The 27993-nt window shown below is 26.9% G+C and overlaps 1 protein-coding gene across 1 annotated transcript; it reads right to left on the bottom strand.

The window, feature by feature from the left end:
- Window positions 1–744: 744 nt before the first annotated feature.
- LOC145831353 (vitamin D3 receptor-like) lies at window positions 745–27993 on the bottom strand. Its single transcript, XM_082938584.1, has 14 exons — window positions 27851–27993; window positions 25574–25697; window positions 24316–24422; window positions 23957–24046; window positions 22896–23084; window positions 19070–19141; window positions 18395–18544; window positions 12958–13080; window positions 7185–7305; window positions 6144–6301; window positions 5131–5242; window positions 3777–3919; window positions 3393–3467; window positions 745–2387 (listed from the first exon to the last, which is right to left on the bottom strand). Exons 1-14 carry the CDS (start codon window positions 27905–27907, stop codon window positions 2241–2243), a joined length of 1668 nt encoding a protein of 555 aa, XP_082794710.1. The 5' UTR covers window positions 27908–27993; the 3' UTR covers window positions 745–2240.

Raw genomic sequence — 27993 nt, 5'->3', positions numbered from 1 at the left:
AATTGTTTAAATTGGAAAGAGGTAATAGCAATTTTTCACTAATGGTTTGAAATTTTAATTCATTCTCTATTACGTATGTTTTTGTCACAATTTAAGTAAAATATTTTAAACAGCCACCATAAATAAAAAACAATAAATAAAATTAAACGTCTTTAATGTTGTACCACAATAACTCAAATAATATTTGTGTAGTAGTAAAACCTTGTAAGTCTTACTAAAACTATTGTTATTGTTTTTAAATTAGTAAGCATACATTTATTAAAAAAAAAGATTTAAATATTTTTGTTTATTTTGAAAAATAATTTAAGTGTTCATTAAATAACAACTAGCAGAAAAAAAATCATAAGAAATTAAATTAATCAAATCTTTTAAAAGCATATTTTCTTAAATATATAACAATAAAAAATTAATTCAATAGTGCAGCACCATATAATCCATAAAGTTTCAATTTATACTAAACTAGCTAATTTTTATTTGCTTATTAATTATCTAGCATTTACATTTTTAATTTTCTGTAGATATTTTTCTAATACTTAATAGATTAGACTTATAAATTAATAATTTTAAAATAATAAATAAAAAAACTACACCACGTTCATATAAAATTAGTGCAAAATAGAATAATAATAATTGATTAAACCACATGTTGAAAAAAGAAGATAGAACGTATTTAAAATATAAAGCTGAGTAATCAATAATATTAAGCTGTTAAAAGCTGGTAAAGTGTAAGGTATTTAAAGAAATAAAAAAAAAATTGTTTGTGTTTCTATGTTATCATATTGCATGTTGACAGCTACTTAATTTAGTTTTTTAAACAATTGATCATTTTATCTTCACAGAAATTAAAAAAACGTACTAAATGTATACACTAAGTACTTAAATTTTTCAAACATTTTAATACGTGCTTAAGGTCTGTAGAATTTTTACTCATTACATAACAACACTAGAAGTCGTACAAACTTCAAACAAAAATCAATTATCATTTTACAGATAGAAGTACTTAAGTGTGACACTTAATAATGTGTTTGAAATTCCGACCTATTTCAATTGTTTATAACTTAGAAAAAGCATAAATGAAGTTTACTTATGTAAAGTGAAATATGTTACACATTATAAATTTACAAAACTGAATATGATCAATAATTCATTTTTTGTGATTAAAGCAGCTACACTAAACTAGCTTTTTTTTTTTTGAAATACTGATAACATTTTTTCAAACAAAACAACACAAGTCACTTCAACACAAAAATTGGAATTTCTGTAAAAACAATTTGCTAGTTTGGCTGTCTGACAATCTTCCTAACAAGAGAAAAAAGGAAAACAGAAATGTTACCGCGCATGAGTGTCATGCTGATTTCGAAAAACATTTCTACTGACAATGTCAATTCGAACGCGCGGCAAATGTATCCAAAACGAGTTTAAAGAAAGAAGATTTCGTTAAAAATTAGTTGAGTTTTGAAACATATACAACTCTGGGACAAAAATAATCTCAAATGCTGTCAATTTAAACACGAGAGAACCACTCTCAAAACACAAGACAACCGTATAAACTAACAGCCAATGGAGTCTCTCAAGCCAATAGAAACAAACGGTTGATTTTGAAACGTCTCAAATTTTTTAACTGAAAAGCTGTTAGCGCGAATGAGACAATCATGTATGAGATGGTATACTATCAAAATCCACCCGATTTTTTTTTCTATATTTATTATTTATTAACTTATTTCATATATTTTTTTAATTTCTTTTTATTTAATTTTTTTGTTTTTTGACTGTCACTGTTACCCCTAACCCTCGATCGGTAAGTGGTTCTTGAATTCGATCGGGTGGATTTTGAACTTGTCCCGTATGAGACAACTCTCAAAAAAAAGAGAACTCTTAAAAACGAGACAACCGTATGTTAAAACGAGAGAGCTAACGGCCCATGGAGTCTCTCAAATTGGTTGAAAATAACGGTTGATTTTGAAACGTCTCAAAATTTTGGACTGAAACGCCAAACGCTGTGAGCGCGAACATGAGACAATCATATATGAGAGAACTCTTAAAAACAACAAAATTCTCTCAAAAACGAGAGAACTGATTCTCTCACATGCTCTGCGTGATGAGAGCGAATATGAGACAATCATGTACGAGAGAACTTTCAAAAACGAGAGAGACAATTCTCTCACATGCTCTGCGTGGTGAGAGCGAATATGAGACAATCATATATGAGAGAACTCTCAAAAACGAGAGAGACAATTCTCTCACATGCTCTGCGTGATGAGCTCGAATATGAGCGGGTTCATGTCCGACTCGAAGTCCCGCTGCAGCTCGTGGATGTCCTGGCTGAAGAGGGAGGATATGTTGCGCAGCTTGGGCAGTATCAGCATGATCTCGGTGAAGTCCGTAACCTGTGGTTGTTGTATTATTTTTTTTGTGTTTATTTTAATAAAAACTTGTTACAATTTAATTAATTGTTTTTTAACGATTTAGATATTTTTTTTAATTTTGGGCAGTATCAGCATGATCTCGGTGAAGTCCGTAATCTGCGATTGTTATATTCTTTTTTGTGTTTATTTTAATAAAAACTTGTTACAATTTTATTATTTGTTTTTCTATAAGTTTTACATACTTTTTTCTTATTTGGGCAATTTCAGTCACCTGAATTCGAATTATTACATTTTTACTTATTAAAAATCATTTTTAAAATATTTGAATAATTGTTTACTTAATTACTTTTTTTTACAATAGGTAATATAAGCATGATACCTGAGAAAACTGTAATCTTTATTTAGAATGAAATAGATATATTTTATTTTTAAGACTTTTATCTGTTTCTATGAATAAATTATCATATGGTAATATATTTTATTGAACTTTTGGTTGATTGTTTATTTAACGAGATCTAAATTACATGAAAATAATTAGACTTAATTTGTTTTTAACTATCTGGGTAATATAATATTAGTAATTTCTGTCATCTGAGATTAGATTTTTATATTTTATTTGTCCAAATTAATCAATACTGTCAAAAATAAAAGCTAAATTACATACATGAATTATATATATTACTCGTTATGATGAAGTATTGTAGTAAGTCTTTTTTAATAAGAGATATTTTTTATTAATAGGTTGTTTAAGGAATTTTAATTACATACCATCTATCAGCTGATTAGTAAATGTCTACTTTTAATCATCATAAACTATTTATTTAGTTTGTTTTTTTCAAAATACAGAAAACATGTTGCATTTAAATTAGCAACATTAAAACAAAAGAATTAATAAATGAGTTAATAAAAACGCTTCAACTTTAACTTAGCTACCTGTTGGAAAGATGAAACAGGTTATCTAAACAAGGTTTTAATTTAGTAAACAGTTGTTTAAATTAAACTAATAAAAATAAAAGTTCCACTCACAGCGGTGTCCATGGGTTTTTCGATGTACTCGTACATCTGCAGCGTTTCAGCGGCGTGATTTTGCGTCTTTTCCACCTTTTTTTTATTTTTATTTTTTATCATTAAAAATATAACACATAAATAAACTTCTTTTCTCAGTAGCAACAATAATGCACCTTTAATGAATTTTTCAGTAAAACCAGTAACTAAAATATCAATTATCATTACCCTACCTCTTTCCAGACTTTGTACATTTATTCTGAGTGTGACTTCATTAAAAATTAGTTGCAGATTACTTTATCATGGCTAAATTTTATACATGTTAGTGATAATGAAACTTTAGGGACTAATATTTTATAGCTTTATCCAAAAATGTGTTTATAAAACAACCAACTATTTCCCTACCTTTTTCCTATGGGTGAGATCGGGTCTGTCGGGCGAGAAGAGTATTAGCGCGAGCAACAAGCAAATTTCCTCGACTTTTATCTTGATCTTCCGCATTCTGCAGTGCACGTCGTTGTACGCTTGTATGAACTCTTTACTCGCCCCTTCGAAAAAAAAAACAAATTAATTATTTTCATTTTATTAAACAAGCCTAACATATATGTAAAACTCTTTACTTGCGCCTTGAGAATAATAAAATTTAATTTTTTCAATTTTACTCAATAATTTTTATATGCTTGTATGAAGTCTTTAATCGCCCCTTTGAAAAAACTAAAATCAGTTATTTTTATTTTATTTAATAATTTAACATGTTTTTAAAACTCTTTACTTGCTCCTTGAAAAAAAAAAAACTAATTATTAGTTTATACATTGTAACATAAAATAAAGTGAAACAAATTTTGTCAACTCTTAACTTGAGCCCAAGCAGTATAAAATATTATGACACATTATTTACAACAAAAAGTGTATATAGATGTTACAATAGAACAACGAAATATGTTTAAATTATTATTATAAGGACTATTGTTGCCTAAATTATGGTTTGTGTTTTAAAAACATAAAACCATTGTTAGTCTCTCTTTTCGACTTCAGAAGTTTTACTTTAGATAATTGTTTAAATAATAACTATACTAGAAGCTACATACAGCTTTGATTGTTATTATTATTGTTGTTATATTGATTTTAAAACTTTGCTAAAAATTTAAACTTCTACTAAAACTCAGCCTTAATATTAAAATTTGATTTGTTTAGTTTTTTAAGTAAAAATTTTCAGTAAAAATTTGGTTTTATTTTAATTTAATTGTTTAAATGCTATTTTCCATGACTGTCACATATCTTTTTTTTAGATTTATTTAAGCACTGACGAGGTCTTTAACCGAAACTTAGTTTGTAAAATAAATTTTTGAAAGAATAAATATATTACTTCTCCTCCAGCAGTTGAGATCTCTCTATTTGTTTTCTTAAAACAAAAACATATAATAATAACTATACATCTAAATCAAAGTTTCAACGAAACAGTTTTCTGTTTAATTTCTTGATTCATTCTTTACAACATTATAAAATCAATTTATTGAGGACGGATTGTAAATCTGAAAACGTTTCAAACTTATTTATTGTGCAATAAAAGTTTGTGGACTTTTCAAAATAATCATTTTATTTTTCAACTATTGATGCCGTAAAAAATCACAAACAAAAAATTGACTGTGTCCCGGACTGATTTAAGCATTTTATCCAGTATGTAAAAACTTGTTCTTTACGAAATTAAACCAATTCTAGTTTCAACTACTGTTTTTAAATATATATTTTTACCACATACCAGCCGTGATGAAGTCAGAGGGGTTGTACTGAAACTTTTCGCTCTTGTAACTGTTTCCTTCTATTGAAAATGCAAAGTACGACCTTATAACAAGCATCTCCAAGCATCCGCCCTTTTACAAAATTCAATTAGTTGTTCATTTATACTTTTTCGTTAAATATTTTTGAAACTATAGCTTACTTAATAGTAATTAGTTACATAAATTTTATTTGTACTATTGATGTGTATCTACCACTTACCATCATTCTCGAGTCTGATAGTTTTATTAATTTCTAAATTAAATCATTGGTTCAATTAACATAAAAAATATTAAAAACTCCCGCCAAAACAATACAATAAAAAAATTAAAAATATATTTTTAAAGTTTATTTACTAATCTCACCTTTAACAGAACTGTTTAATCAGCGACACTTAATTCAATGAATTCCGGAATTTAACTTATACAAATAAACATACTATTTATTATTATTTATAATTTTAATTCTATCCTTGGACAGAACTATTTGATCGGCGATGCTCAATTCAATAAACTCTGAAATTCATCTTACTTAAAAAAATTAACAAATACAAGGCCTTCTGCCGATAAACGAACTTATTCTCCACATTTTAAAACTCTCTGTTGTTACGGGGCTTTAATGAATCACATTATTCATTACAACTTGTTTTTGTAAAGCAGGTGAAATATTTCAGCGCCGTGCACGGATCACTTAAACTTACCAAAACTAAAATAAATTAATTATTTTTCAGGAGCATATTAATACAGAACAAATATATTAAAACGTGTGCACTTCCTAAATTTCAGATTGTATTAGTATTACCTAATGTTTAATTTTCTTAATTGTTAACAACATTCGTTTAGCAACAAGGGACAAAAAAAAAACATCATATATAGAATTTTATCCAGAAGTATCGTGTTGGTTATGATCCTTTCAATATGGTCAAACCTAGCTTGTGCTCAGTTTTATCTAAGTTAATTCAAAAGCAACTAATTTTCATATCAATACAAATTTTACCTTCAACAGCACTATCTGATCGGCGACGCTCAATTCGATGAACTCCGGAATGCCCTTGCAAAATTCGATGACCTTCTTGATGCCCCACGACATTATGTCGCAGAAGTGCTGCAGCTTGTAGATGGACTTCTGGTCCTTCAACATGTGGAAGCTCAGACCTTTTCAATTGAATGGCGTTTAAGTGATAGAACTTTTTCGTAACATTTTATCATGCGTTAGTTCAGGGGTCGGCAAACTGCGGCCCGCGGGCCATGTTAAAATTTTCATTCAACTAGTTAAATATACTAATATTTTCGAATAATTATGTTTATATTTAAAGGGTATTCTATCGCCTAAATTTTATTATTTTATTGTTCGAAAAAATTGTCTTTAAATATGTTTTTTAAAGCACATAAAAAAACGTTCTTTTTTGACCTGACCCCTGCGTTAATTAGTAGCAATCTGCAATCACTTCCACGTATGTGCTTTTTTAGACATCCGTCGCTTTCAAAACAGATTTCTTTTTCATCTCTCGAATACAGCTTGCATTTAGTTTGTATAAGACTAACAAAAAAAAAAGTTAACAATTTCACTCGTGGTCACAGTGAGCTTGATAATTTCAACATAAATGCCGTTACACTGCTTCTTAAACAGTAAAAGGCCCGCTACCAGCCGGGATCGGCCAGGCGTAATCGTGTGTGTAGAACAAAAATAAATGATGACAATAAATCAAAAAGCGCAGTGATGCAATAAATAAAATAACTTATCATGATGTTACAGACAATGTATAAAAACATAATAACACTACTGCTCGAAGAAATCAACAATTAACCTTGAGAGTGCTAAAATCCTGGTATGTAATAAATAATTCTGGCTAATTAGTTTTATTTTTTGAAAAAAATTTTATTTGCAATCTGTTAACAGTCTATTCAAAATAACAAACCCATTTTACAGAACAATTTTTATAAAAAAACATACGAGTGAATTTTTCCAACAAAATTTACTTGGAAAATTTCACTGACAACATACAAGTATGGTTATCAAAAGAAATCAATGGTTAACCTTGAGAGTGCAGAAATCCTTGTATGTACTCCATCTTCTCGAGGTGGGGTAGGTTGTTCGTATGAGGCAAGCTCGGTGGTTGTTGCGGATGTTGCGTGGTGCTGCCTTGCTGCGCGTTCGTCTGTTGAATTGTGTTGACTATTGTTTGTATGTGTACTATTTATTCTTAACTAAATAAACAATAACTGTTAACTGTTGTTTATATGTGCATTATTTATTGTTAACTGAGCACCGCTTTGCCGTGAGAAAAGAACACCTTCTGTTTAATTATTCAATTTACTGTTTAAAACGATCCGATTCTGGAAACTCTACCTTTTATAACAGCTCAAAACAAATGTTCTGGCTACGCTTTTCAGTAAAATATCAAAAAGTGCTCCTGGTGAGGCTCGAACTCACAACCTCCGCATTTCTCCGATACTATCATATAAGTACGGCGCGCTAACCGATTTCACTAAAAATTCATACATCTTTTTCCAGCTACATAAATACTCGGCACAGTATAATTGTTTCAACTTAAAACTACATAAAACACAAATTCCAATTTTTCAAAACAAAACTAATCTCTATGGATTATTACAACAGGTTGAACTCATGGGTTGCATAAGTGAACACGTATTAACTTAAGCACTTATACGTCAACAAGCTACTGAATTCCGTATCATATGTTTACAAATGTACTGAAATTTTAAAGTAACTTTATAGTTTGCTTATGTAATAACTATTATATAATAGAAAATTGTAGATTAATACATTATAGTTAAGTTACTTTTATATAGGTTGCATTAATTTACTTGTACTTTGTTAAGCTACAATATAAAATACTTTCTTAAGCTAAAATATACGAATATAAAATGCTACAATTGTTATTTATGTAACATTCGAAATTTCACAGAGAATTTTTTTACGTTTTTATATTACACCAGTTTTTTGACATCAGTTATATAACTCTAGTCCATTAGTTTTTTTTTTTTAAATTGTATGTACAATTTATTAAAATTAACACAAGTAATTTACAAAACATTAATTCCATGCTAATTAATAATTCAAAATTTCACTGACAACATTTAAATAAGATTATGAAAAAACACACACAATAGGTCCCATTAAAAATTCATATCTCACTCAAAATATGCTTTTAAACAAATAATGCATTCAAATTTTTGTTGGTTAAAACACATCGTGACACATTAATTTTTTATTATTTTTTGTTTACTACAACATATAGGTTCTTAGATTGTGGGTGAAGTGCTTTTTCGAATGACATTAATGAAAATATGACGCTACTAAAAAAAAACATAACTAGTAAATTCTTTTAAACTTTACAATTTTAAATTTAAGACATATAAGTTTTTAAATAGAGCTTGTTTTGTAACAAGCTAATGGAAAGTAAACATTTTGAGTCGCCAAAATGCCACTGTCGCTAATTAAAATCAACGTTTGCACTTGTTTGTGAAAAAAAAAAACTAACATTACCAAAATTATCTTGAGCAAGCGAGAAAATAAAAGTAAATTTAGTCAAATTTAAGTATTTTTTTATCCGGATAAAATCTTGTATCTATTTTATTTACAAATACAAAAAACAACATAAGCAAAACATATTTACGTAATAATTGCATAGTGAATATGTTTGCATGCTAATTAGTAAAAATAACAGTTTTAAGTTTTAAAACTCTTACAAACTTTTGAAAAACTGCAACAGCCTAAGAATCACAGTCAGTTTAGCTTCAAAACATACGTAACATTAGTATTCATAATGTTGGGTTGTGTGGGTATACGTTTTTTTTTTGAATTATAGCAGTTATTACATACAGTGTTGAAAATCAAGAACTCTGCCCAAGTTTTAATCGACAATAAGTATAATTAATTTAAGGCTTTCAAATGTTATCCTCAGCTTTCGAAACAAACTGCTTTAAGGTAACTTTGTAATTTTTCATATACAATTTCATTAAAAAAAAACTTATGCTAAAAAAATTACAATTAAAACAAACATAAGGTTGTTCTTTCAATATGAAGCTGCAAACAAACTTTGCCCAAGTTGTACAAGCATAAAGCAGAATAAGCTTGAAGCTAGAACAGGGGTGGGCAGCCTTTTATAGGTGGCGGGCCAATTTTCTTACAAAAATTTGCTTGCGGGCCGAACTATACAGAAAAAAAGGTTATTGCGGGCCGCAGTTTATAGTAAAATATTGTAACAGATAATACAAAAATACAGTTTTAAACAAAAACTGGGACAAAAAAAGTTATAAAACAGCAGTAATTACTTGAATTAAACCCTAGTTGTCAGTTTTCACCACAAAAACCTTTTTTTCTAGCGTTTTAAAAAAGAATTTTTTTAGCTGACATGTACCTCGCGGGCCGCAGATTTTGTCTTTGAGGGCCGCAGTTTGCCGACCCCTGAGCTAGAACATAAAGATTTCAAAACATTCAGCTGCCACCTTGTTTCAGGTAAACTAGTAAATTTCTTTACACACTGTAATTCCGACAGGGTTATTAGCGCACATCAACGAAATCGTTCGATCACTAGTTTACGCTAGTAACGAGCTATAATTTAAAATGCAGTAAAAAAAATTTACACGTAAAGTTTCCAAAACAGATTGTTATTGACTTTAAAATGTTTTAGCGCATTTTCAAAAATATTTTTACTTGCCCCAGGCGTTTGGATTGATTATTGATTGACTGGTTAGCAATTATTTGTGTTGATATTCATATTTTTATTCAAATTGGTAAGCAGAATTAAAATTTCAAAAGAAATTTTTATATTTAGATTATTTTTTTTTAATCCACATTTACCTTTTACGAGTGGTTAATTTAAACAAAATTGTTCGAACAACTAAACTTTCAATACATATTTGTACGTATTTAATAAAAAAAAAAGTATAAAATACAACAGTACTAATTTTTTAAATAATGTGTTGTAGTTTTGAAATAAATTTAAACAATACTCTTATAAACACTTTGTTTAAGTAATTGTAAACAAAATAAAAATTAAAATCAAAATTATAACAAATACAAATTTATGTAGGCTAATTTTAAACAATTTTTAGTTTAGTCTTTAATTACTCAAATAATTCTTAAGTTTCCATCTAATTTTCTAAGTATCTAATAATTTCTAGGAAACAAATAAAATATTTTTAATGTATGTGTTTCGTAACAAAAAGAATAAAATAAAGGCTTTTATTACGTAGGTAAGGATTGATTTATAAAATGCTTCTAAAATTTTAAGTTACCAAACACAAAACAAAGGTTAAAGTGCTTAAATTACTATAATTTTTCATGCTATTTCATATTACAACTGTATAAACAAATCAAAGTAAGAAAAGTCCACTTTCAATTGGAGAAAAAAAACTGTTTTGTAAAAAAAATGTAAAGACATGAATTTATTTGTTTTTTCTTTTCTATAATTAATTAATTTTGTTAGATCAGTTTTAATTAGAGAAAACTGCAGGGCTTTATTGATATTTGAAAAAATAAGTTATAGTTTTAATTGCAACATTTTAATCAATACACTTCAGCTACAAATTTTTAATAAAGTAAAACAGATCTAACAAAATTAATTAATTTTAGAAAAGGAAAAACAAGTAAATTCATGTCTTTACATTATTTTTAGAAAACAAAAAAAATTTCAAATTAAGTATGAAAAAATATAAGACTTAATTCAAGCAAAATTATTGATTTTTGCTCTTTTTATTTTTAATGCTAACAAGAACTGACGTAAAATTGAAAATTTTTTGCGAAAAAAAAAGCATTTACCATAAAAAGCATGTAAAATTAACTGTAATTGTTTAAAAACTGTCGATTTGTGCTTGTTTAAAATTTGTTTTCTACTTAAAATTTTCAATGGTAACTTATTGCAACTACTCAAAGAAATTTTTAATACTCATCACAGAAAACACATAAGTTTGATTTTTCTTCCGAACATATGTGTTAAGTAATTCGTGTGAAAAAATTTTCACACGAGTAGAAATTTATTGATTAGATTCTAATGTAAAATATGTTAGTCTTAAAAAAAAACACAACATTTGAGCTTTTTTAAATGAAATTTTTTCCACAATTTTTTTTTTCTGCTTAACAACTTTAAAAAAATATTTCTTCAACATACTAAAAAGTGTAAAAAAACTATTTTACAGTAATAAAACCATTTTTGTTTATCGTTTATATTGCAAAATAGTTTTCAAAAACCGTAATTTTCAACTCGCTCAGGTTTCAAACTAATTAAAACAACCGATTGTGACTCGGAAACTGTAGTCTAAATTTAAGTTGATGTTGTCAATGTAAACACTGTGAAATTTTCAGTGTGACAAATTATATTTTCACTTAATGACTTTTAAACTAGACTGGCCGATTTCAATCAGTATCATTAATTATTTTTAATGATTCAGAAACTTTCATTTACTTAAAACTCAAATCAAACAGCTTAATGTTGTTATTGTAAACTAAAAATAAAATAAAATTGCAGTTTTGACATAATATTAGTTGCCACTGATAAGCTGGCTTTTTTACCTGTTTTTCTACCAACACTAAAAATTTCGTGCGTTATTCAACTTTGATCTTCAATCTTATTTTGAAGCCGGTTATTAAGTTAATTATTATTTAGAAGAACATATATGCCAAACAGACCCAAGTTATTTACTGATAATGTCATCAAACGCACTTGAACAGCTATTTAATGAAAACAATTTATTACTTAAAGTTTTTTTTTCTAATTAAAAGCTTTACTGTGACTTAAAGTTGAGTTTGTGAGCTTCAAACTAGTCGTTTAGAATTTTTTCATCAAAATAATAAGTACAAAGCGTTTATTTATTCTTTTATAAACACTAAACTAATTCTAAGTACTCTGTATAAATTTATATGCTGACGATAGCGAAAAATAAACTTTATTTGCTATCTTAGAAATACCAAAATGCTTGTAAAATAAAACTATTTAGACTCTACTGAACTGTTTAACACTAATCAGAAATGGAAGATTAAAACTTGACTGCGAGCCAAAGAAAGTCTTTCAACTGAAAGTCTGAAAAAACGCAACTGCATAATTACAAGTGAACAAAATTTGAGAGTGCCGGAATCAGTGATTTTAAAGTTCAAAATTTTAAACCGTGTCGGAATTTATAAAGTAGAAAATATTTGTAACTAAGATACACTTGTACGTTCGGTAGTAAACTACAAAGTATGTTTTGAAAAGTTTCAAAGAAAGTGCTTTGTCCATTCTTACAGTTTTTGTTATAACTATTTTCGACGTATAGTTTTGTAATAGTTAGATAGTAGTGCAGTTCAAAATGTTGAAACTTTATAAAAAATAAACTAAAATAAAAAATTATTTTTTATTTCGTATCACTGTTAAGTAAAATTTAAATTTATTATTGTCTAAAATATTGTCTAAAGCTCTCTAGCAAAAGTGTAATGAAGTTAAAACTTTTAGATTGTTGTAAGTCAGTATTAATGACATTTAAAAGTTTACAACTGCTTCACAGATTAAAGATAAACTAACGCTAGTAGATTGACAACAGTTTGTAACAATACTTTTTATAAGTTTACAAATTACTATACAAGTTAATTCAACTCTCACTGGAAGACTGAGATTTTATCAATGACCAATAATTAAAAATAACTAATATATTTATATTTTAAACGATTTAATATTTAAAAGTTGGCAATTACTTTGCAAGTTAATTCAACTAGCACCAGTAGATTGTCAACAGCTTGTATTAATAGTATAAAAGTTTACAAATTACTTTACAAGTCAATCAAATTTAAATAAATTTACAAACAAACTAACGGTGGCCAACTGAGAGCCGTGCAGGGAGAACGAGTTGCTGCTGCTGGGATCAGGTACTTGCCGGTTCGTCGAAGGTTGCGAAGCTCGATTCTCAGTGAATATGTCTTTCGGCTTCCCGCTGCTCTGCATTGTGATTTGTTTTGTTAATTTTCATGAAACAAGTAAAAAATTGCACTGAGACTCGCGCGACTTTAAAGATTTATTGAGTTTCGTTTGAACTGTTTGTTTTGACATTTTAATAATTCATTAATCTCATTACGTTAATTTCAAATTTCTTGTTACTTTAATTCCTCTCTTATGTGAATGCATAATTTTCAGGTGTGTTTATTTATTAATCAGTAAATATTTAAAAAATAATACCGAAAAAGAATAATTTTATTAATCTTTTAAAGTTTTAAGTGAGTTTTGCTTAATTTTTTATTGTTTGGTGAAACTTTTAAAACTGATATTTTTCTTGTAACACGTTTAACAATTTTAAACAAAACTTTAGAAAACTTAAAACCACACCTTAAGTTTTAAACAAAAGCTCAAATACAAAGGTTACGAGCGACAATTTATCTTAGTTTAACATACGTTAGCAAATCGATAATTTGGCAGAACATTCTTGACCAGCGTCAAACAAACAGGTAATTGATTTTTTACATGGAAATTTATAGAGTAGTTTTCTTGTACTTAACAAAACTGTTGTTAAGCTACCAAGTACAAAAGTTGAATTTGTTATAAACAAATAGTACAACTTATTTAAATAAAAAAAGATTAAAAAAATAATATTGAACTAACTTAGTACTGTATTTCGTGTAAAATGCATTGGTTGACAAGAAGTAAATGATTTTTTACATGGACATTTAAAAATACGAGCAAACATCATTGTAATACTAACCACTCAGTATAACCACTCATAAACACTGCTGTTAAGCTACCAAGTACAAAAATTGAATTTAAACTAAAACATCATATTTTTTAACTATATAAACTATAAAAAACTATATTGGATTAACTTTGTGTTATATTTCGTTTGAAATGAATAAAAAGTCTTAAGACATTTGACAATTTAACTTTATAAATTCAATTTTCTAAACTTGAATGAAAAACATTGTCAATAAAACATATTTTGATTGATGCGTTACGCTAGCCGATAAGATTTACTCTTTAGCGCATTATTTGTGTTAAAGTTTGACAACTTGATGTACTACGGGCTGAAGATTATTATTTTTATCGTTGTTTTTTTATCTTTTATTATTGTAATTTCTTATCTCCCAGGATTTTACGTTCTATCATGTTACTGCTTTAATGTAGAACCTAGATTTTATACACAACTTGAAAACTAAGACAATGCAACTTTTTTGTTTTATTTTTTTTAGTAAATGTAGTTTTCAAGTGTACTACGTTGAAAAATATTTAACTCGTTAACTATAAAATTTTGATGTAAAATTATAATATTATAACTGTTTTATATTATGATACAAGCTTACGTTACACATTTACAAAAATTAATTATTATAAAGTGTTACTAACTGGGTATTAAATTATTAATAAATTAAATAGAAATTTAAAAAACATTTTTATTACTTCTGACAGCTCAATAAATTAAAGTGTAACAAAAAAAAGAAAATGCTTAAATTTTACAAATTACTTTCTAAACGACTGATAACCCACAAAAAAAAATTTTTCATATTTAACTTTTTAAGGCGGTTTCCAGTTACATAAAACAAAAACATAGTATAAAATAATTAAAATAAAATAAAAATAACTAAAATAAAATAAAAATAAAATAATAAATTACAGCGTATAAAATCATTTTCTTTATTTAAGAAAAATTATTGAGACAATATTGCAAAGACCTTGTTATGTATATTTAGCTAGTTTTAAACTCACATTAACCATTAAATATTTCGCTTCAACAAATTTGCCTTTGAATTTTAATTGTAATAGAGTATTAACTTGTCACAATTTATGACAGGTGATTTTAGTCGAGTAATAAAAATTTAAGCGATTAAAATCTTATTTGCTAACAAAATAAGGTCGAAAAATCTAAATTAAACACTCATCGTAATTTAATTAATAATTCGCACAGAGAATTAATGCTAGCAAAATAAAATAAAACTCTTTTACAAAATTTTTTTTTAATCTATTTTATAAGCTTTTAATTTTTTAATAAACGGTAATAAGTAAGAATTTTTTTTTCTTATACTTATTTTGAATGAGAGCAGTTTCTACAAAAAAAATATGTTTTTTGATTTTTACTAGCTTTCAAAAACTAAGTTTAAAAAACGTATAAAAATAACAATGAAATATGTAATTCTAAGATATTTAAACTTTGCTAATAAAATAAATAAAAAATATTTGACATTTTTTTTTTGATTTTACTTATAATTGAATAATTTAATTTAAGCTGTTTACTAAAACGTCAAAGTTCATATTTTTATAAATTTTGACAAAAAAAAAAAATCCACAAAAAAAATGCAAATAAAATAATAAAAAATAAAAGCTTATAAATCACTTGAACGCTTTCAAATGCTGCAATAATTGCATTCAACTAAGTTGCGTAAATACAGATTTTTAGTAAAAACGGAAATTTTTCTAATTTATCATGAAATTTCCTATTTTTATAATGACTTAAAACTGAACGCAGTTAAATTAAAAAGAATACTTTAATTTTATCATTTATAATTTAGTTAAACTAATGCAAAAAAAATAATAATAAAATAAATATAAAAATTTTATATAAGAATATTTATTATAAACACTTCAAAAAAATAATAAGATAAACAAAATTTAATACAAAAACCTTACTATTTATTTAAGCAGTGAGCTGTTTAAGGTTGCCTTTTAGAATTACACTTAAAGTTAATTCATTATATTCAGTGAATATTCAGCTAATCATCAGTATAAAAGTCATAAAACACTTTTCATCTTGCAAAACACAACGTACCACAATAAAACCAGCTGTGCAAACCTCTAACAAGTACAAAAGAGTGCAAACTAAAACTAACGAGGCATTTTTCCCGGTGACTTGACACGTTTCAGTGAAAAACCACATTGATAGGAAATACGTTTTTAATATCGCAAAATCCTTCTCACAAAACTATTGTTTTTAACATATTAGAGGTTTTTTATATTTTACTTATACATATTTTATTAAAATTTTTTTTTTTTTATATAATTACTTTTTTTTTATATGTTCTTTTATGTTTTTTTATGTAAAAGTTTAAAACTTTGGTTGCGGTGACTTAACACTTTTCAGTAAAAATTTGCATTGAAAGGAAATAAGTTTTAAATATCGCAAAATCCTTCTCACAAAACTATTGTTTTTGACATATTAGAGTTTTTTCTATATTTTACTTATACATATTTTATTAATTTTTTTTTTGTATAATTACTTTTTTATATTCTTTTATGTTTTTTATGTAAAAGTTCAAAACTTTAGTTGCGGTTACTTAACACTTTACAGTAAAAATTTGCATTGAAAGGAAACAAGTGTCAGGTATCGCAAAATGTTTCACACAATATTTTTTTAACAGAAATTTAAATGGAACAGAAAATTTTGAAACCCAATTTTATTTGGATGCTATAAAATTACAAGTTTCAGTTCTTTCTGTGTTTTATTTAGTTTAATTCTTTTCTAAAAAAATATATGCAGTTGTTTTTAACTTATTTCATGTAAAAGTTTAAAACTTCAGTAAAACTAAGAAAATAAATATTTTTTTAATGGCTCCTATAACTATTTATAACTAATTATGAAAGGATATATAGTGTATGTAGTTCACAAAACTATAAATAAGTTTTACATTTAGTTTAGCTCAAAAAATAGTCACAGGCATAATTTAAAAACTATCCTAATCTTTAATATTACTTGCGGCGTAGCTGTGTTAAAAATTTGTTTTAAAAATCAAAAATTTAATCAGACAGACACTGATACTTTGATCTCCGCATGTTAACTGCTCATTACTTTTTCAGTATTTTTTTGTTGTTTAATGTATAATATATTATACAATGAACTAAAAAAAAAAAACTTTTACTGCGTAAATCATGACTGAACAACCGATTGTCAAAAAAATGGTTTTGATTTGCTTAAATATCATTTTCTGCTAGATATAAAATAAATACCAAGCATACTTTTGTTTTAAAAAGTTAATGCTATGGCCGCGAGCAATAAGTTATTCTTAGAAAAAGACTTAATATCGAAAACAACAAGCGATTTAGTTTTGTAATTGAAAAATTCTTGACCAGCTTAAAAAATTTATCATAATAACTTGTGAAAGTCGTTTGTTTTGATCCTGTTGTTACAACTGAGAAAATGTTCAATTTATAACATTTTCCATATATAAAGTACTAAAAAGTATTGATTTTAAAGTTGTAGTAAAGTCAACTGGTGAATGCCGTAAACTTACTGACATTTAACTTTAGTAGTACAGCGCGTTAAACTCACAACAATTTTCACTGAAAGGTCAGAGAAAGCTACTTGTTTGACAATGCGTAAACACAACTGTTAACTGAGGTCAATAAAAAAAAAATAAATAGTGTCCATTGCATCAGAATTCACTACAACGTGTATGCATGATCTTTATTTTAATGTGAACACCGTACAAGTTCATAAATTACAAAAAAGTTTAAAATTACTTTGTGCCTTGCAGGCGTTTTTTTTTTTTTGTTAAAACTTTAACAAAGACCTAAGTTGTTTTTTTTTTTTTTTTTGAACCTAGAAATAGTTGTTCTTAACAAACAGCGGTTTTAAAGATTATAAACTTAAAATTGTTGAAGGGAAGAAAAACCTTACGAAATAAATTTCCAACTGGATTTTTTTGGTTTTAAAGTTATCAAAACTGTATCTAAAACCTTTAACTTTTCTAGCAAAACTGCGGTTTCAGCTACTAGTTAGTTTGTGGATCAATCTAACTATGAAACATACTAAACTCTCATCTGAAAAATGTTCAAAATACACAAACTTGTACAACAACAAGGAATTTGGATATTAATCTTGGATACCAGACTGTTACAACGTGAGAAGATTATTTACTGGTTGCATGTATTCACTTTTGCACAACTAATTGTTACAAAGGTTATATAATTTAAATTGTTGAACAGAAAGTGGCCACAAGGAGCAAAGTTTAAAATGTTCATAATACGAGTGCAAATAGCTTTCAAGACTGCTACTTTTTTATTTTCTCATTTGTTGAACCTTTTTTTATAAATGCATTAGGATAGAAACAAACTAAAAAAACACATTTTAAAGTACTTTACAAAACTGATTAAACTTTTAAATGAGTAAAAAATTGACTCATGTTTTTACTTTTAATTACGTTAATAAAAAACAACCATATCAACTTGTTCCAGTAGTGCGGGGTTCTCAATGGCTGCTTGAAACTTAACAAAACTACACGAAAAATCAGCAAACACAACTACATGATTAAGTTTCCAACAAAAGTGTTTCACTCACCGTGTTGGCTTGTTCCAGCAGTGCGGGGTTCTTGCTGGCGGCGTACCACGCGAATCCCATGTTGGGCGGGGTGTCGGGAACGAATATCTGGTCCAGGCCGCGGAAAGACTCGAAGTCCTTGTAGTCGAAATCGTACGAGTCCTTGTGGTGCTTTGAAAATGTTAGGACGTTAAAATTATATGACGTTTGTTTCTTTTTTTGATTTACTTTAAAAACTGTTAAAAATATGCATAAACATTTGTGTGTACTGTAATCGACATGCAATTTAGGAAATTTTGATACCAGTAATAGTACAAGTGTATTTACACTAGTGGTATTTAAATTAATAATATTATATATACTCACTTATACAATTGTTATTCTTTTTACCTGTATATACATATGTATACTTTTACTTGGTTGTATTTAATGTTATATGTTATTGTTCTGATTAAACGCTTAACGCGTAGAAACTATAGTAAACAAATCGAACTAATTTGTTTTTTGTATTATTAGCATATGTTAACCTGTACATTAATATTTTTTTACAAAACAAAATACAACACTTAACTAATTTATTTTTGTCGCTATACTAATTTCCATCACGCGTCGCTACTGCTTTAGTATTAGTTATTTTAAGTGTTTAGTATCCAAAGTTATCAAAGTTTAAACACAATTGTAAGCAGTTATACTCACCTTGAGTAATATTTCAATGAACACTCTTTGGTCCATGGTCATCCAATAACGTTGCTCTGGCTTCTTGGGTAACTATAAAAAACATTTCGTTTATGTTAATATATAAATATGTCAATTATATATCAACAAGTCCCGTATAAATACTCTTGCCTACATGACTTAAGTTTTAGAAATATTGTCTTAGTTTTTTAATACATCTACGTAGAACCAGTAAGATATTTTTCTACCTATTTAATTATAATAAAAAACAAATAAAGATTGTTTTGGATAGTATCATATTGTAAGCTATTAAGCTTTTTATGTTTCTTTGGTATACTATCAAAATCCACCCACGCTCAAAATCCACACGTTTTTTTCTTTTTTTTAATTATTTATTAATTTGTTTTATATATTTTTTGTAGTTTTTTAGTTTCTATTTTATTCATTTTTCACTATCATTATTACCCCTAACCCTTACCCTCGATCGGTAAAGGGTTCTCGAATTTGACTGGGTGGATTTTGATCGCGGGTGGATTTTGAATGTGTACGGTTTTTATACTTAGCCAGCTAAACACTTTTGAGACTTTTATGGTTCGGATTCAATTTATTTTTAAGAGGTAAGAAATATAATGTACCATAAACTGGATTTATTGGTTAAAATAAATAACTAAATCTTAAATCTTAAATAAAGGTTTTTCCAGGTTTTTTTGCTTAAATTGTCAAAATCCAGGTTTCCAGGTTTTTTAGCAACCCTGATTTAAGTAATTAAAAACAATAAATCAACAATACAAAAATTAATGAAATAGCTTCACTCGTTTTATATAAAATTCAATGACAGACAGAAAATTGTAAAAGAGTTGCTTTAGGTTTATTGTAAATTCTGAAATTTTTTGTTTGCTTAAAACAGTGGTTTTACTTATATAGTAACAGTAATCAAAAGAATCAAACATTTATTACACAAAAAAATGATATAGTTTAAAACAAATGTTTAATCATTATACTTACTACGAAGAAATTTATTCTAACATTTTTAAATGGAGGCTAACTTCATACAAATAGAAAACCTTTGCTTTGTAAGCAAAAGGAATTTGATAATAGCGTTGCTTTTACTTTTGTACTTAATAAACTTTGATCATAATTATTAATTTATCCTTTTTATAGTAAAAGTTTGATTAACTGGATTATTACTATTACTTTATATGTTTAAGTGTTTTTTAAACTTGTTATAAAGTAACTACAGATAAAAATAGTAAGATTCAGTTATTTTATAAGTGATAAAGAAAATAAGTTAAAAAAAGTTAACTTCAAGCTTGGTCAATTAAGAATGTTTGGCATGTTGATTAGTAATGGATTTTCGTGTGTTTTTCAATACTATCAAGCGCATATTTCTCTATAAACAACTTCGTTTACAAACGAAAACGTGTTAATCATAAAACACAAATTTGTAGTAGTTGTACTCCTATTTCTATATTTAACTATAATTTAATTGTACAAACTTATAAGACCCTGATCGCGTAGTACTTTATTCCTCGTTTTTTTGGTCATAAAAAGCCAATGGTAGTAAAACACTGTTAATTTCAAAAGCAGCAATTTAAAATTAACTCCTACATTTACTATTGAATAGTCAGTTTTTATAAACTACTTTACTGGCGATTAGGAAAACTTTCAAATTGCAAATTGACTAAACATTTACAACAGATGCACTCATGTTAACAAGCTCTATAAAATCTTTAGACCCTCAAGTGTTTTTCCTCATTAAGTTTCCTTGTCATAAAAAGTCAACACCCGGTAATTTCAAAAGCATCAGTGTGAAAATTAACTCCTTTTTTTATTACTTAGTTGCCAGTTTTGATAAGCTACTTTGTTAGCAATTAGAAAAAATTCATAGTGGCTAACTCTCATTTTATTCAAAAAAAAATTATTTTATGTTTTTTGTGAACATGTTGAAAAAGTTGTTTTGAATATTTGTCAATAATTTTAGCTTTGATTTGTAACTTTTTTGGTGTTTTTTTTTAGTTTACTTCAAATCAGCATTGAATTGTTTAAAACCAGTGCTAAAATTTTCAATGCTGATTTGAAGCACATTTTTAAAGAACACTAAAAATATTGAAAATCAAAGCTAAAATTCTTGATAATTACTTAAAACAACATTTTAACATGTTCACAAAAAACATCAAACAACTTTTTTTGTTAAAAGTTTTAGTTAGCTGTTTAATAAGCAAAAAAAGTTGAAGGAAAATTAGCAAACTTTTAGAAAACACCCCCGGGCTTACAAAAACTAATCAAAAATGTCGTTACAAATTTTATAAAATTTTACGTTTATATGGAAATTACAGTACATAAAATTGACTGTCAATTTTATCAATTATTCGTAGTTTCTTGCTACGAATTTTTACAAAAGAGACGTTTAGTATTAAAACAAAAAATGAACTTCGTTACATTTTTTATATAACATTTAGTAAAAATAAAGTAAAGAACGCATATAATAAAACATTATACAAATATTTACATTTTTATAAAAGAATTACAACATTTATACACTTTTTAACATAAAAACTTAAAAGTAGTTTTAAGTTATTTAAGTACTTCTAATTAAATTAAAACTATTTCAAATTGTAGGCAATGTTTCAATTACATTATTTTCAAAATATGTCAAGGTTTGTTGAAAATGCAAAGTAAGTATGTCAATATTTACTTAGATGTTTATAATTACCAACTATATGCACTAAACTATCTGTCTACACATCTTGACTGTATTACATGGTAAACATTGTACATATATTTTGGTGTTCTAACTATCTTTGATATTTAACAAAATTTTAACTGTAACACAAAGTTTTATTTACACCAACGTTCATAAAGTGTTTTATTTTATGAAACTTGTATGTATTTGCTACCTGCATTTTTTTATGTCAAAACATCATTTACAGTCAAACTATTCAAAACTTAAATATAATTCGTTTCAACTTATCTTATCGAAAATCTTTATTTTAAATACACTAAGTTTTGTAATATCCATAAAGGAATCAATTAAATATCAAAATAAAGTATTTAAAAAAATTCATAAAGGTTAATGTTTTAGGTTTTGGTTTGAAAAGTAAATTTTACACTTATTTTATTGATAGCCCACCCAAGGGCATTGTTTTTTAACTCATTTTTGGTAGAAACTACAGCAAGGCCAAACTAATTAAATTGTTTTCGTAAAAAAAAATTAACTTGATTAATTGTTTTCACATCATAAATCTTTTAACTAGCACAAAATCAAGGTCAAATTAAATCCGGTATTTGATAAGAAAACATAATTTAAAATTGCGTAGTGAAATATTATTTTTGAAATTATGTATAGCTGTAACAAACAATACTTTTTTGAACATGTTACTAATAAAGTGTTTTCAACTACTTAAAAAACTTTAAATTAAAATTTAAAATAAGTTGTTTAATGAATACAGATTTTAAAACAAATACTTTTAGCTTGTTATTTTAATTTGAAAGATATTTTTAAGTGAAAACGAGCTAATTAAAAAACTTCAGACCTTCAGCAAAAACAGATACATAACAAACTATAATTCACATTATAAAGTTTTTTGCACTGTTTACCAAACCCATCACCATACTGAGTTTGTTTACTTTAATTTGAACTTGCTAGTGTTGACTTTATTACATGGCAAATAATATACGTACATTTTGGTGTTCTAACTATTATTGATATTGAAAAAAACTTAAACTGTAACCAAAATTACTTTTGCAAACCAAGTACTGTCAAAACTTTACCACTCATGAGCAATAACATATTTATGATTCACCTTATTAAAGTTTTATGTTTATCAGTTTTCAAACAACTTCTCACCGGTTTGACGACGGGAATTTTGTGCCAGTCACCGCATGACTGCACACCACCACTCTGAACGTTGCCACCATGGTTCTGAACGTTGCCACCGTAATTTTGAACACTCAGGTTGCTGCACGGTTGCGCGTTCAAGTTGCTGCAATTCTGCGCGTCACAGCTGATTTGCTGCATGTTCAACTTTTGTTCCACCTGTTTTGTGATTTCTACTTTCACAATTTACCACAACAGTTCAAAACAAAACGACCCGCGTTTTATCGTGCTTATCAGATTATTTTAATGCTAAAATTGGGTGGGTGTCAAATATGCACAAAGGGACACTTTAGCATGAATGGTCATTTTTGAACAAAAACACTTTTGCACAAAAAGTCACTTTTGCACAAAGGGACAATTTTGCTTCAAGAAACTTTGGCACGAAGTCAATTTTGCACGAGGATCACTTTTTCACTGGCTGAAAAATTTCTTAATTTATTATACTTTTTCTTTAATTTTAACTTCTATTTATTTTATTTTTACTATCACTGTCACCCCTAACCCTTACCCTCAGTCGATAAGTTTGTTTTTGTTTGTTTTATTATTATTTACTTTTTTCGATTAACAGTTTTTATTAGTTATTATTGCTTTGTTTTTACTTTTACTATCACTGTTACCCATAACCCTTACCCACGGTCAGTAACTTATTTTTCTTTTCTTTATCTTTTTTCTATTTTATTTAATTTTTACTTTACTCTCGTGCAAAAGTGACACTTTGAGCAAAAGTGTCTTTGAGCACAAATTTCCCTTCGTTCAAAAATGTCTTTGTGCATTTTAGACCCGTTACCTTTAAAATCATAGCAGATTTTTGCCTCAGGGCCGCAGTTTGCTGACCCCTGACCACAGGGTTGCCACTGGTTTTTGAGAAACTTCCTCTTTTCTGAATTTTCTTTCAGGCTTTTTTAGTCTAAATAGTCAAATTCCAGGATTATCCAGCACCCAACTTTTGTGGCAACCCTGTACTAGAAAGAAACTTGTACTTGAGTACGTAATGCTTTCTTCACGTAATCATTGGCAGAACAAGAATTTACCTGTTTCAATTCCATCTCCTTCTCCATCTTGATTTTCATCAGTCTTCTCTTTTCTCTGTTCGATTGGATCAGCTCTCTTTTTTCTATCACCTGCGAAAGTAATAAATAACATGTAATTATTTAAATAATTTTTACAATTAAAACAATGTTTAAAGAGAAATTAGATATTATAAATAATTTTGTCTACATGATTTGTTTTTTAATTTACTTAATTTTTGGGTATTTCAAAACATTTTTGCGGATCTGATACTAACTTTTAACATTTTTCCTTCATAAATAATCTGTTCCTTATACTACAATAATGAACATATTATCAATTCCTTATAACTAAATATGTTCCTTAATAAAATAACTAATACCTGTTCTTCAGTCATAACCAAGTCTTTTCTCATTCCAAGTTCCAAACACTTCTTGTACCTGCAGGCTTGGCAATGCTTTCGCGTCAGCTTCGTTATTGTGCAATCAGCTAAAGAAAAAAATAATAAAATTTAGTGTTTATTTTTCTAAAAGCTTTTAATGCAAACAATGTTTTCTCAAAGATTTTTTCAGTTCTTGTGAAACTAAAAACTCATGAAAAAAAATATTTAAGATTCATAAAAATTGGTTGTTACAAAAAAAAATAATTTAAGTATTTATATAAAACATAAAGAACAAAAAATTCAAAATATATACTACGGAATATAATAATAAATTAATATTTTAGCAATATCAAAGGTTACTTTAGTTTCAGCAAATACAATTGGCTTACCAGACGTTAGCATTTACTTATAAGTTAAGACTTAAACTACTTGAAAAATTATTAAAGTTGGTAAAAAAAAAACATTCGTCCAAATACACACATTGGTTTTAAACTTCATGCTTATGAACAGTTATGAACTATTGAGTAGCAGTTTAATTCATTGTAAAAACAAACAAATATAGACTGTGTACCACAGAGGCGCTTGTGGCTACTAAATTGGAGTGCAAAAAAAAAAATTAAATACAGTTATCTTGAAAAAAACTTAAATACTGAGGTTTCTTTCGTTCTTAAAAGTCACATTCTAGTTATCTTAGCATTTTAACATAAGTAATAATGCTAACTACAATAACACAGTACTTCGGACAATTATATTAATTTATGTGCTTTTCAACGTTATTATGGGTCACCACTGGCATACTAATAATAAACATATCAGTAAATGTATAAATATCATAGAAATCAATAAAATAAACGTTATGGGTCATGGAAACAAAATTACTACAAAATCAATAATTGTTCAACATGCATTCTCAAAAAGAAAAATATGTCAAAACAGTAAAAACTTGAAGTTTATATTTGGACTTTCAATACAAAGTCTATTTCATTCCTCTTAAAATGAGAAATTACTTTCTACATCAGTTATAATTATATTAAACTGCTAACCTTTGGACTGGCAAGTGGACAAACTAAAATAACAAAAACTGTAAACTTATCTTTATATTTTTCATAACTTTTTTTTCTAAAAATTAAAAATATAAACTATTGTTATGTGCATTGATTACAAACTCAACTTGGATCTCAATAGGTGCAAATCAATTACAAGTAAACAATCGCCTTTTAAAAAGCAGGACTAATACAAAAACTTAACAACTACTAACCTTTGAACAAACATGTGAACTGCCCACCCTTCTGAGTGCTTCTCCTGAAGAATCCCTTGCAACCCTCGCAAGATATGGCTCCAAAGTGAGACCCCGTCGATTTGTCACCGCAGACCTTGCACACCTGAAAGTTGTCTCGTTTTGATTACTTTTTGACAAAATGCTTAAACAAGTACATGCTAAAGTGGACTATGTTGCCACTTAAAGGCCATTTTGGTTATCAGAGGCTAAAACTAATCAAACAAAAAATACCTGAAACTTATGTCATTTTGTTAAAATCAACATTATTATAAGACGGTTTAATACATGTTTTCTAATTCAAACTAGCCCCTTTGTTTAATATTAAGCATTGTCATTTTGATATTTGCATATGTTGCATACCTAAAAATTATGTATTAAATGTATGTGTGAATTAATTGTCCCCAACGTATACCACATATCTATGTGCATAACATTACTTAAAAGCTTTTGTATATTTTATTCGGCATACTTGTTTTAAAATTATGTTTTGTTAATTTTATTAAAATATATTCTTAATGTGTGTTTTATAAGCTAAATTAATTATGTAAGTATACCCAATTTTACTTACACATAATATATTTTAGATATAAGTATGTGACATGGTTAGCAACTGTAAGTACTAATTTTTCACAAAAGCATTTTGATTCTAAAAATGGGTAAATAAAAAGAAATATTGAAATTTTAATTTAAAAAAATTTAAATAAATCTAAAGAATGTCTAAAAATTGAAAATTTTAGTACAGTGCTTATTTAATTATCCAGACTTCACTTATCCGGACAGTATTGGTCAGAAGGAAATTCAAAAAAACATTAATATGTAATAAACACTAACTTTTTTGTATGATACAAATATTTAAGCTATCATGCTGTAAGAAAATTCTAAGTGAAATTTTAAAAATTCTACAAATGTCTATTCTTTCTTATTTAAATAAAACTTCCAATAAAAAATAGTCTGTTAGGAGTAATATGTTTCCGTTAAATTGACTTTAAACTTAGTCAAAGTTTATTTAAGTCTTTATGTCTGTTTTTTTCTTTGTTTAAAAGTTTTTCTTTTTATTTAGACAGATAGGTTTACATAGTTTTTTGTTTTTAAAGATAAATTTAATATACAAATTCTCTTAAACAAAAATTAACCTTTTTTTTTAAATCATTAGTTAGGGCAGGTGGAATTACAAATGACGAATTTTACTTGCTTGACCCTCAAAAAACGTATATAGTTGGAGAGGGTAAGTAAGCCTGATGTTATTCTACATTAAAAAATATATACTAATTAACCTCAATTTTAGCTTTTATTATTTATCTATTTATTATATACTACTCACAATAACTATGTATTTGTTTTTACCATAGCACTTTCATTATGCATTGCATTATATGCAGCAGTTATATTTTTAAAAGAAAAAAAAATGTTTGTACTTATCTGGAATTTTAGTTATCCGGACATGTTTACAGAAAAATCTTGCCCAACGTGTCCGGATAAGTGAATAAGCACTGTACTAGTAAAAACTCAATGAAAACTTTACAACTTTGAACTAAATGAACATAAAAGTTAAATTGATGTAAAAGATATACTACTAAAGGATATGAATTTTCAAAAACAAAAGTGTATAAAACAAGGTTGCCACTTGTTTTTCAAAAATTTTTCTAGGTTTTCAAAATTTCTTCCAGGTTTTTAAAAGTACACATTTTTAGGCATACTATTGGTTTTAAGTTTAGTCTTAGGTAAAAACTGTGTTATATAGTATAAAACATTGAAAAGATAATATAAAGCTACTTTAAATATTACTTTTAATAAAAAAAAATTTTATGATGACAAAATTTTTTTATTTATATGATAGATTTATTGGGTCAAATTGAAATTTTACTACTGAACATCTGAAAATTGTTTAAATTTCAGGTTTTTCCAGGTTTTTTTTCAAAATTTCTCAATTTCCAGGTTTTTTCACGTTATTTTTGTCTAAATTGTCAAATTCAAGGTTTTTCAAGGTTTCCAGGTAAAGTGGCAACCCTGATACAATAATTTAAAATCATTAGCCTTTTATATATAAAAAATGTGTTTTACTTAACAATGACAATTAAAAAGGTTAAATTACTTATCAAATGAAGAATTGATTCTATCAACAACCTCATCACAAAACTCTATTTATTTTGAACTGATCATAAAAAAACCTATAAATTCTAGTATTTTGTTTGTGTAAATTATACTTCTTGAAAAATATGAGTTTATATATGATCACATAAACAAACAAAACATCACCTTTGGCGGTTTGACTTTTTTAAGCCGCTTCCCGACCACTTTGACATTGCTGTTCATAATTCAAGTCTGCTATTTCTACTTTTTCAGCATAAAAGAGAATGAGGTACAAAATTTACCAACAGATAGCTTGAGATAAAATACTA

This window comes from Thalia democratica, chromosome 3 (genome assembly GCF_965202585.1).
Source record: "Thalia democratica chromosome 3, ktThaDemo2.hap1.1, whole genome shotgun sequence".
Taxonomy (NCBI): Eukaryota; Metazoa; Chordata; class Thaliacea; order Salpida; family Salpidae; genus Thalia; species Thalia democratica.
Note: the sequence above shows the minus strand (reverse complement) of the source record. Positions and strands in the feature narration are given on the sequence as shown.

What these genes read in the sequence shown, in the direction of transcription:
- LOC145831353 (XM_082938584.1), bottom strand. Translation starts at nt 27,907, where the DNA reads ATGAACAGCAATGTCAAAGTGGTCGGGAAGCGGCTTAAAAAAGTCAAA. An exon ending in TGCTGGAACAAGCCAACACG is followed by an intron (nt 13,081 to 18,394) that starts GTGAGTGAAACA and finishes ATCACAATGCAG; the next exon opens with AGCAGCGGGAAGCCGAAAGA. An exon ending in ACGGCTCTCAGTTGGCCACC is followed by an intron (nt 7,306 to 12,957) that starts GTTAGTTTGTTT and finishes ACAATTCAACAG; the next exon opens with ACGAACGCGCAGCAAGGCAG.